This window comes from Zonotrichia albicollis, chromosome Z, assembly GCF_047830755.1.
Source record: "Zonotrichia albicollis isolate bZonAlb1 chromosome Z, bZonAlb1.hap1, whole genome shotgun sequence".
In the NCBI taxonomy this organism is placed as follows: Eukaryota; Metazoa; Chordata; class Aves; order Passeriformes; family Passerellidae; genus Zonotrichia; species Zonotrichia albicollis.
In genome coordinates, this window is record NC_133860.1 from 74,828,014 (window position 1) to 74,840,382 (window position 12,369).

The following is a 12,369-nucleotide window of genomic DNA, read 5'->3' on the forward strand; positions in this document are numbered from 1 at the left end:
AAGCGAGGGCAGAGGTGTAGGTACTGGCACAATACCCACTTCTATATGTGGAAAACATTATCAATCTTATTTTGCTTATTCCTTATTTACTTCTCCTATTCATCAGCTATTTGCAAGTCAACAACAATATTAATTAACATATGGTTACTTAATTTTGCCACCAGTTACAACTTGCTTTTAATTGTTAAATGACACCAAGTACAGCCAAGTCTGAAGACTTAACATGTTCGGTTAGTTAGGAAAATTCCACTTTCTGCACCCTATGTGCAGAAGGACCGAGATACTGGTGTCTTGTATGACCATTTCAGCTCCCTTAGGTGTCTCCAAATAGGCATCTCTCAGCCAGCTAATCAACAGATCTCCATCTATGCTCCACAGGAACTAAGATAAGAATGTCAATGGCCAGGCTATAATTGTCATTTGATCTGAATTAAATCTAACTTAATAGCCCTTTGCTCAGGGCCAAGCTTCATTCCAGACACAAGATCTCTTTCTGAAGCTCAGAATGAAGCTGAAGTTTATGCTTTAAATACAAGCCACCACAAATTTCATAGAAACATTTCTACCCAATCCTTATGAATTTATGTTCCGAAACCTGCTAAATATATGCTTTTTAAATAGACCATTCAGCTTCAAGTCATTAAAGAAGAATTTATAGTCTAACTTCTTACCTAAATCCTTATTCTGTGCTTTTAGATGATGCTTTTAAAAAAAGCATGTATGAAAGCTTTGCTCGTTTAGTTGTCCCTTAAATTCTGTGCAGTATTTTAACCTATTAAGTGAATTGTTACCAAAAACATCCAGCTTGCCTGGATTTACGACAGAAAGGTTTTATAACAGAAAGGTTATATTTACTTATATAAAGGTTGTATATATTTAAGTTATATTTATATTTGTATTCTACTACAAAATATAACAAGTAAGACTGAACAGATAAAAGGAAAGAAGTAGACAGAATACAAAAAGCTAATCTTTGACAAGTGACTTACCACAGATGCACCCCTGCCAGTTTGTGTACTACCAAGCCAAGGCATATTGATAGGTGTGCCAGGATTACTGTGAGTATAAGGAGTGCTTCCCTGAACATTTACCAGATCATCACGAGCGTGTATAACAAGGAAATCATCAGCCCTAGAGATGAAAACATTTCAAATTAAGATTCTGAACAGCAACAGTAAATACCATGTTTTGTTACTCTGATTTAAGCACACTCAAGTGGGATACTGAAAACAAAGAACCTATACCCTTTATTTTCTATTTCCATATCATCATCAACCCAGGTGTAGATTTGCGTAGCTAAAATTGCAGAAACATCCAATTCTTGAATATCATGACTTGATGCTATTGCAATGCAGTTCCGATTTGCCTGCAAAAAAAAAAAAGAAACACATGCAGAAAGACAGACGAAACCTCAAAAATGGACTTATTTTTTTCTGATTATGGCACTGTTGCTCACAAAAATATACACGTAATTTACAAACCCCAAACATTTACATCTACAAGTCTACATACACTTATACTTGACATTTCCCTTTCAAAACTTATTTGCATGTGGGATAGTATCACACACTATTTGCATCTGGTACCTCTCAGGCAGCTCAAGTATCTCCTTGCTTTTTTCAGACAATAAGCAATAGGTAACTATACTATAAGGCTTGCAACCAGTCTCCCCTCCTCAAGTTTTGAAGCATTACGTGGCAGAACAGAGAAAATATAACTTCCTGTTTGACAGAAAAGGACAAATACTCCTACACACAAGCCTAAAAAAAAAAATTGCAGCCACCTCCCCCTTTGATCAATTCACTGCACAACAGAAGAAAATTTGTAGTAGAACTGTTCATGAAAAGGTAATTTTGAAGTGCTTTAGAGAAGGGACTGCTAAAAGTTGTAGGGGCTAAAAACAGCAGGATGGCTGGCAAAGCCTATTTCACCCAGTCACAGTGTGCCTGTGTATCAGGTGGAAAACACAGCAATTGGGTTATTCCACCTCCTTTATACTCACCTTATTGACTGCAAAAGCAGTAATGATGTCCGACTCCTTATGGATTATTCTTGCCTTGCCACCAGGGTATCCCAAATCTGTTTCTATCTATATTTAAAAAACAAGGCACATTTAAATGCAAACTTCTGTGCAATACCACTTCTTACTGAAAGTACAGAGACACAACATTACATGTGAAAATTTTTCCCCTAATCTTAATTCAAAGAAAACTCAACAAATATAGCCTGTAACAATTATACTACACCAGTTTTGTGTAACAATATACTTCCCATTGCCATGTTAAGATTACCACAGCAACAGAGAAAATGTAATTTGTCACACAAGCCACAGTACTGTGTTCATTTTCAAGTTCTTCAGGGGTGCTGAAAACTAGCAAGGCTACATGCACCACACTGTTGATTGAAATTTTGTATTTTGATGTTTTGCTCTCAAAAAAATTTGCTAAGCTTATGATTACTCTTAGCAACCACCTTTTGCCACTGAAACTGATGAAATAGTTCAAAAGAAGGTGCAAGCAAGTTCTTGAATCGGAAAATGAATTTGAACTTCATCAGTGCATCTAATCGCAATTATTGTAATTATATACATCCGGAATCCTGTACATGTCAGAACAATAAACATTTTGCTATGACTTTTTTTTTTTTCCCATGCGATCTAATGCTGGATTTGAATACTGTCTATAATTTTGTATTTTAAAAATGCAATCAGGTACATGCCAGCACACAACAAAACTCTAAACTTAACCAGCACTGTAGCAAGTCCTTTTTAAAATTAAAGAACTCAGCACTGAAAGAATTAAATTGATAGATTACAGACACAGACTGTTAGAAAGTAATTTTACAGTAAGAACAATAACACTGCCAAATTAATTGTGACCTAGGAATTCAAACTGAGTTACAAACATAATATTTAATTTAAAAAAACCCCCAAACTAACAGGCAGAACTATTTCAAGCCTCTCATCTTCAAATTCTTAATTTTCTGTGCTTTAAAAGATTTAAACAATAATATTTTACTTGAAAAACAGTAAGATTTTTCTGTCAAAGAACTGAAAAAGATCTTTTACAAAGTCTAAAAAAACAGCTGTTACAGACCAAGAAGCAGAATATCTTTTTTCAAGTCAAAACAAAATTGATACTTCATTGATTTTTTGTATATAATGCTGGACAAAACTGCAGTGGCAAACAGATACAAAACCATTATTTGTGTCTTATGATGAACAAACCTGCACAAAATTATTTTTTCTCCAGCCAGTTCCAATTACTGACTTGCTAATATTACATTATCACATAATTAAGATTAACAAGGTAGCCCAAGTCACAGAGGGTTCACATTTCTGTCCTCACACTAGTTTTCTAAAAGAAAGGAATATGGTATTCATTTGAGTATCTAGGCATAGTATTCGACCTTTTTAAGATGTCACACCAATCCTTCAAGATGGTTGCTAAAACACTGTTATATGGGTTGATTTGTCACCATCTTTTAAATAAGGTTCAATGAAAGCTTTCAGTAGCCAACTTGTATCATGCTAAAAATCTGATCAAAGTGCAGCTCACTGCCTTCACTTATAAGCAACTATTGTAGCTCATACTGGTCAAAGGTTCTGTAAGTCCTGTGTACCATACCACTACTGAATTTTTGTCACTTGGGAAAATCTCAACTTCAGCTCTTCACATGGCCAATCTACAGAAGCTGATAATAGATATTGTTTGTACCCGGTTGATGCAGCTAAGACAATTAAATTTCAGATAAACTCTGAAACCGTTTTAACTCAATCCCTTGCATTTCTTGAATTTTTAAGTTTGTTTGCTATGTGAGCAAAGACTTTTTTTTAAAGTGAGATCAGCCCCATTTAGACAAAAAAAAAATCGTAATTATGTTAGGTCTAATAAATTTGAGGATTATTACTGTGTACCTTATTGATGATGGGGTCCTCCACCACGGAATTTTTCATGGTGTCATTGTGCTCCTCTAAGGACTTCACCAAGGAAAGAAACACCACAAAACAAAGCATTAAGACCTAACATGCATGGTATAAAAGAAATCCCCCGTTCCTTGTTGTTTACCCAAACACAGGACAACTGAAACACAACAGCATGTCTGCAAACACATGGTGCATATTTTATCAGTAAGAATAATTAACAAACTCTAAACTCTGTTTTCAGTACAGAATACACTGATTTACCTACTCTGTACTGTAACAGCACCATGTCCATCCCAAAAGCAAAATTTCTTGAAAAATAGGCAGTCTACACTGACATTTTATCAGCAGCAAGATAGAAAATATAGCAAATTACGCTCTGTAAGGCTGTGAGCCTACCTTGAAACATATAAAACACGTCTAAAATTTTCCAAAATACCTGTCCATACAGCATAACATGGCTGTGTTAAGATAAGATATGGTCAGACGTGGTGCACTTTTAATGGCAAAGAGGAAACATTTTCCTTTTAACGGCACTCTGTAGTGAACACAATTAGCAAACATTACCTAAACAAGCTAATATTTTAGTTGTGACAGGACAAAGGTTAGGTCATGCAGAACTCTCCATTTTCATGGCTTTACTAGTCATGAATATTCTTTCTCTTGCATATTTAATTTGTTCACATCTGCTTCTTTCTCCTCCATTTCTGCTATGCTACAGTTTTTCTGTAATACCAGCAATTCTTTCAAAATTAAGAGCAGCAGTAAGAAAAAGAAGGAAAGTGAGATAAAAAATCCAAAAGCTCATTACAGAACCAAAATTAAAAACATTTAATTGCATCTGGAACAGAAAACCAACTAGACACTGTGACAAATAATCAGGGACAGAAATAGTAATTGCTGCATGAGCACTCTTCTTATTAAAATTCAATCATAACATGGTAGATCATAAGCAGTGAATAAAAGCCAGGGTGACTACGGCAGGGACAAACTAGAACTTCGATACTCTGGCTCATCAGATTACTGGTTTTAATCTTTGAAATGGTCCATTTTGTCCTTCTTTTGAGGCAGCTTTTATACTGATCTTAAAGAAGAGACTGATTGTAGCAATATTGTGCTAGTTTTCATTCTACAGTCAAAGTCTGATTATTTTTGTATTTTATGAAAAAGGCAAAAATATTTTTTGCATGTGGAGTCGTTGACAAGTACATCAACCCTTCATGCAGCAGAAGTAAACAAGCCAGCCAAGTAACTTAAACGGAAGTTGACAGATTGACCTGCAATATTTTCTGAATTTTATATACCATACCAACCTCATTTAGGCATCGCCTCTTGGTAAAAATATTTCTGATAAAAGTTTCCTGGACTTCTTCCTGTTTGACCAAGTACTGCCAGAGCCTCTTCACAGACAGCGCAACATGACTGCTAGATCTACAGAACAAAGTTGAATAAATGCACCATGCACATACTTATACAAGAGTGCAGTATTTTATATTCTAATCAAACTACAGTCAGAAGAAATGCTGAAGCAAAACTAGAGAGCTATAGACAGTATACTAAGACCAATCTGAAAGCACTTTAATACCCTCTTCCTGAGAGGAGGTGCAAAAGAAAGAAGAAATAGAGTATGTAGCATCTTCTCCTTCTATCTTGGGACAAGTGAGAAAATCTCTTTAAGAGATTACACAATGGTAAGAGCAGCATACCAATTATTTATTAGTCCAGCTCATTCTTTAGAATATGAATCACTTCTGTTAAGTCCTAAAGAGTGATTCTTTCACATGGACAATGAATGACTAACACTTCCTGCTAGGAACACATCATCAGCTGTGTAACTTCTCTGAAGCATCCATGATTTTTCAGTAACAAAACTGGAAGGATTGTGGAATCAGATCAAAAGTCAAATGTTTATGCTTATCCCTAGAAACGACACACTCAAGCAAGAACTATAAATACAAATACAGCTGCTATATATAGCTGCTTATGACAAGCCAAAATCCATCAAACTCTGAATTGCTTTAAATCATAATTTAAAAATAATGTCAGACAGCAGATACATGTTAAACTGATCACTTTTAAGCAATGTGAGTTACTGAAAGTGTGACCATGATTAAATATTTTACAACAAAAAGCCAGACTTTCTGTATTCTGAAATCCAGAAGTGTCAGTAACACTAAAAGGCAGAAATCTATATAAAAATTACACTTTGAGAGACTGAGCACACTTTCTGGCTGAACATGCAATTATGTTAAGTCATACATATGCAAACATTATAAATAGTAAGTATTTCTTCTCTGAATTCAGGTAACAATACTGATAAGACTGTGAGGTAATTTTATTACCTCTAAAGGTGAGGCAATTATTTAATTCACTGTCACTAATCCATATCCATTACCTCTCAAGATGAATGTTTTATTCTTTATTTTTTGTCAAGCATACTTTTTCCAGAGAAACTCAGAATCCATGTTAAGCATAAGAAAAAGAACTGAAAAAAATTAAAAGCTGTGGTACATTTTTCCTGCTCTTGCTTCGGACCAGAGATGCATGAAATCTGACATATACCCTTCATTTCACATAATTACTGAAGTCACAATCTATCACTAACAACCTAATACTCAATTTATATCAAAGATATTACAGTCAGTGTTTACAGAAATTAGACTCACCTGAAAGGAGTGTTTGTAGGCTCGAGTAAACTTTTGTGTCGAAGCAATGCAGGACCAGCAGCGAGGGCAGCTTCAGAAGCATGAACTGAAATATAATGCTGAGGTGGACCCCCATACAGCTCAAGACGTCGGAGAAGAACTTGTTCCCAGCGCTGTAAAGTTTTCAAAACTGCATGGCATATCGGGGAGCTAACTGGAAGCTCTAGAAAGACAAGTAAATAATAATAAAACCCCTTCCCTTTCCGTTATAACCTTGATAACGATAATTCCAGCAGGTGAAGATTGAAGCTTATTACGAATATCTCCACAAGGAAGCTTTCTTCAAACCTCAAGTAGTTATTTGCAAGTATAAAAAGATGAACTGCTTAGCACCATTATTGCTAAAAAAAAGGAACAGATTTCTCCAGTATTGGAGAGATTATATCATGCAGTGGATCATTACGAAACTGATCCTCCTGGAAGATACCAAGATATATGGATGACAGGCAGGTGATAAGGGAAAGAGGACGCACCTTCACAAAGGGCAAATTGTGCCAAATTAATCTGTTAGTGGCATTCTATTGTGAACTGACTGTGCTGAAGGGCAAGGAAAGAGCAACTGATGTCCTCTACTTTTAACTTCTGCAAAGCCTCTAACAGTGCCCCACACATCTTTGCCTCTCCACTGGAGCAAAAAGGATGGACTGTTTGACAGCTAAGGAACCAGTTGGATGACATCCCCCAAAGAGTTACATTCAATGGTTCAACATCCAAATGGAGATCAGTAACAAGTGTCATGCCTCAGGGATGTGTGTTGAGATTGCTACTGTTCCACATCTCCGACAATGCCACGGGCAAGGGTAGTGAGAGAGAGACACCCACAGGCAGCTCACACCAAGGTGAGCCGTGCAGCTGTGTCCCTGCAGGGAAGGGACAGCACCCACACAGGCCTTGGCAGGCCCGAGGAGTGGGCCCGTGTGACTCTCACAAGTTTCAGCAAGGACAAGTGTCAGGGCAATCACCAGTACTAAAACTGAGTGATGAACACACTGAGAGCAGCCCTGTGGAGCAGGACTTAGGGATACCAGTGGATGAAAAATTGGGCATGACTTGGCTCACAGACCGAAAAGCCCACTGCACACTGGGCTGCATCAAAAGAGCATCCAGTAGGGTGAGGGAGGGAATTTGGCCCCTCTAATTTATTCTTGTGACACTCTACCTGGGGTACCATATCCGTGAGTGGGGACCCCCCCTACAGGAACGACAGGGACCTGTGGAGGGGATCCAAAGAAGGGCAACAAAAACAGGACAGTGGGCTGAAACACCTCTTCTGTGAAGACAGGCTGAGAGTGCTGTGGTTCTTCAACCTGGACTGGAGAAGGCTCCAGGGACATAATACAACAGCCTTTCAGTATTTAAAGTAGACTTACAGCAAAGACACAGAGACTCTTTGCCAGGGCCTGCAGTGATAGGAGAAGGAGTAATGTTTTCACACCAAGCAAGTAGACTTCAATCAGATAAAAGACAGACATTATTATGATGAGGGCGGTGAGACACTGGAACTGGTTGCCAGAGAGGTTGTGGATGCCCCAGATGTGGGAGGTCATGTCAGATGAGGCTTTGAGCAACACCATCTAGTAAAAGATATCCCTGGCCACGATGTGGTGGGCAGGGTTGCACCTAGATGACTTTTAAAGATCCATTCCAAAACCAAACCATTCCATGAGACTATGAAACAAGGAGTAGGAATGATGTTACTTCAATCACAAAAAAAATATAGTGGAAATAAATATCGTACCAGGAAATAAATATTGCAAACATGATTATGTGACTAAAAAGCAAAGAAAACATAAGTACAGGGAGACCTGAGCATTCTTTCTCACCCATTCATCTCAGCCACCCACCATGTCATTTCATAAATATACCTGCTGTATAATAAACATTATCAGAACATTTATTCCTGTATCACTAAAAAACTAAGAACTCTTGAACTAAAAGCTACCACATATGCATATTATTAAACACATTGCTGTTTTAATGTGCTGATTAGGTATGGAGAGACTATGCCGCTTATTACCTGAAAGATCATGTCCAGCCAAAGGGTAGAAAATCTTCAAATTGTGAAGTACCAGCTGAACCATCGCCAATCTCATCAGTGACCAACTAACAAGAAAGCACTAGTAAGTCATTTACTAATAGGAAAATAATTTTCTCACTTATTCAATATTAGGTTTTAAATTTAGACCTTCAAATCTTCATTATAAACTACTGAAAACTACAAACCATACTTTAGAATATTATAGGTACTTTGAATTCAAAAATCACTACACAACATACTAATAAAATGAATAAAATAATGATTTGAAATTAACTACAGTTAGTTAACTACCGGGTAATACATAAAAATTTCAAGTAAATGGTATATTATCTCAAAAATAAAAAAGCAGAAATGCAAGTCTACACATGGCAAAATATCTTGCATTCTGAAGTGTTACTTACCTGTAAGAATTTGAATTAGAATGCTCTTGGTTATGTGAATTTGATGCAAACATATCTCCATCATTGTCTTCATCATCTTCATCACTTTCCTGACTCTCTTCTGAATCATATTCCACTCTACTTTGCGATGGAAGAAATGGCTAAAAATTTCAAAAAAAATCTGTAAATATCTTCTAGCCAACATCTCATTCTAAATTACCTTTTAAAAATTGAATAGTTACAATGCTGGAAGCTTTTTATAAAAAGCAGACATATCATCTTACTCCATTTAGTAACATTTGGAGTTTGTACCTCATGAAAAGGATAATGGTCCATAAGCACTACATACATAAGTTAACACCTTAACTATTTTTGACATTACTGAAAAATTCTAATGCTGAAAATGAAAACACTAACTGTTTTTGAAGTCTTATTTTATTTTCTTGCCAGATATACCAAACCAGATGTGGCACACACGAGCCTGTCAAAGAGAAGCCAAAACCACTAGGGTGTAGTCTCTTCAGTTCTTTTAAGAGCTCACAGAAATCCTCTCCTCTCCCTGATCTTATTTATGATCAGCCCATTATCATTGCCTCACTGTGCTATTCAGCATTTGCATTTTCTTTTTTTGTCCAGCCTAAAATACACTTGCTTTGCTTATGTAGATAACACTTGATATAGAAATGTGTGTACAGCTCCACAGAAGCATGTAACTTTCTAGAAAGAAAGACTGGCCACAATGGACTTGGCAAGGCAACATAATTTGATTTCCAGGGAGTATGCACATGCACTTCACCCAGCTGAAAGAGCTGATAAATGCTGCTCACATTTCCTTGTTCCCCTAAATACCTGACCTGTAATTATCTACACATTTGTACACTGTAAATATAAAAATCAACATTATTTGTTCATATCATTATCTGAAAAAAAGAAACCTTAAATAACAAGAGTTTTCAAGAAAGCTGTTTCAAAAATATGTATAGGCTCCATTTTAGAAAAAGCTACACGTGAGCGATAAAAACAAGCAGATTCTATCACATCAGTACCTAGAATAATGACTAAGAGGAGAAAAACTACCAATTCAGAAGTGATAGAAGACACTTAGTTGTCAAAACAGCAAAAAATTACCTTTGCAATGAAATAATCCCAGATGCTAAGCTCAGGAGGGATAAATCTTTCTTTGTAAGATGATGATTGCTGGTCTACCAACGGCAATGCAGGCAACTGAGAACTCTCTTTTGCAGAGGTTTTTGATGAAAGCCTGTAATGTTTTTGCTGTTTCTCTCCATCATCTATGTGAAAAGAAAATAGGGTATGTTGCTTTAAACCTTCTGCTCTACATCCTTATTGCTTTTAATAAACAGATTTGTAATGAAAAGTAAAAATTTCCATCATGACAAGTTTTCAGAATTCCACCTTAGCATTTATGTAACAACTAAACACAGAGCATTTTAATCCTCAAATACATAAAACTAATATCTAACTAGAACTCCAGAATGTAAAAACTCCCTGCATATAATACACTCATAACCGCATGAGAAGATCTCTTCTTACAAAGGTGACAAATATTATTACTCAAGCCAACAATCTTGCAAAACTAAATTACTTAATAAGAACTACTGAATACTGATTACATTAGCTTTTAAGACAAGCCAGGAGACTTGTTTTTCAGAATATATACTGCAAATACATAAGCTTGCCATTCCTGCTACAACTTGTAACTCCATGTGTCCCTCTAGTGGAGATCTGTATTTTTTCCTAAGTAGTACAGTTCTCCTAAATCCGCATGCCCTGACAATACATTTCTTCAGCAAATACAAAAGATAACATTTTAACTAACACAATCTAATATACAACTTACTAAACAGGGAAGGATTAATTATTTGCAGTAACACCCACAATCCAAGAAGCAGCGAGGTCCCCTCGCTTGCCCCAACACTGACTTCTTTCAAACTAAGAAGTGTGAAAAGTTTTATTTTCATTCTTGATTATTAGAGTACTGAAGGAAATACCTCATTCAAGATTTCAGGAATATCTTAACATATTTGTATCCCCTCATACCCTGCAATACTTCCGGATCTTGTTAGGAATCATACTCCAATACAGCCTTTCTATTAGTAGAGGAGGAATGATACCAACTGCCACTTGTTACCAACTGTCAGTGTTCTGACTCTCCAGAACACATCAGAAGTGAAAGCAACAAGGGAGAAAAGAAATTACATTTGGAGATTTGTTGGCCATCTTTTGTAACCAAGTAAATGGACTTGAATCAACTACCTATTTGATTGTAGAAGGTGGAGCTTGTGTTTGTTTTGTTGCTGTTGTTGTATGGTTGGGGTTTTTTAAAGATTTTTTTATTCTGTTTTCAAATAGATACATAGCATGTGCAGAAATCAGTTTCTACAGTGAAACCTAAGAGTGGTTTTAAGACTTAGGTAAAACAAAGAAAGCTTAAATATGAAGATAAAAAGGAAATTGATTTTTTGAACATCGTTTAGGAGTCCACAAAACCTGGAACACTGATTTAGCTGAGTCCATTTTCTTAAGCAGAGAGGAGTATGGGCTACCTTAACAGCAGCAGTAAGTATGAGCCAAGAAAGCAATTCTGTAGGTTTAAAGAGCTCACCTGAGGGACAGATATCTCTATCACTGAGTTGGGCACCAACATGTTGGGCCAGACCAGTTGCATGAATGAACTCACATGAACATCAAAACTAACAACTACTGAAGCTTCCAAAATTACCTTCTCCTATTAATAATGCTGAGGATGGCAAAAGGAGAGCCAGCACACCTATCTGTTCCTGGAGTAAATTACCATGAAGTATTTCCTATACCCTTATTTTTTTAGTGTTTTATCCACAAGAGACTTTCTGCGTCTTGATAGGTGCCTGAAAGACAATGTCTTTCAAAACTCTTATGGGTATTCCAGTCACTTGAAAAGATAAGGTCTAACAGTCTTAACAAAAGAAAAACAGTGGTAATTTACAAACACTTTCCATATATAAGACTTGCTCATAACACAAACCAAGCCAATGGTACAACTGTAACTCTGGGCCATTAAGATTTAAATACAAGGGTTTAAAAAAAAAAAAAAATCTTCCAGGATTTTCATACTCACCATTTTTCATGTGTTTTCTTCTAAGGGACAAATTCTCTGCACTCACACTAGTCAGTACAATTTTTTCATTACTTCTGGTCATTTCTGGACCAGGAATAAACATATTATTGCAGGATTCAGAAAGATTTTTGACTACATATGAAGACCAGCATTATCACCCCAAGCAGCTGAACTACTAGGCTGGCTGAGGCTAGGGCAGAGTTAGT

The 12,369-nt window shown here is 36.4% G+C and overlaps 1 protein-coding gene across 5 annotated transcripts in view; it reads right to left on the minus strand.

Annotated features, from left to right (window-relative positions):
* The window catches only part of DMXL1 (Dmx like 1), a 76,979-nt gene that overhangs the window by 10,014 nt on the left and 54,596 nt on the right, over window positions 1-12,369 (minus strand). For all 5 annotated transcript variants that reach the window (XM_026794424.2, XM_014268105.3, XM_014268104.3 and 2 more), the window contains 9 exons: window positions 10,174-10,337; window positions 9,067-9,206; window positions 8,645-8,730; window positions 6,589-6,790; window positions 5,236-5,353; window positions 3,917-3,979; window positions 2,003-2,089; window positions 1,245-1,366; window positions 990-1,131 (listed from right to left, as the gene is read on the minus strand). In XM_026794424.2, the coding sequence (XP_026650225.2) occupies window positions 990-1,131; window positions 1,245-1,366; window positions 2,003-2,089; window positions 3,917-3,979; window positions 5,236-5,353; window positions 6,589-6,790; window positions 8,645-8,730; window positions 9,067-9,206; window positions 10,174-10,337 (1,124 nt within the window). The remainder of the gene's footprint in view (window positions 1-989; window positions 1,132-1,244; window positions 1,367-2,002; window positions 2,090-3,916; window positions 3,980-5,235; window positions 5,354-6,588; window positions 6,791-8,644; window positions 8,731-9,066; window positions 9,207-10,173; window positions 10,338-12,369) is intronic.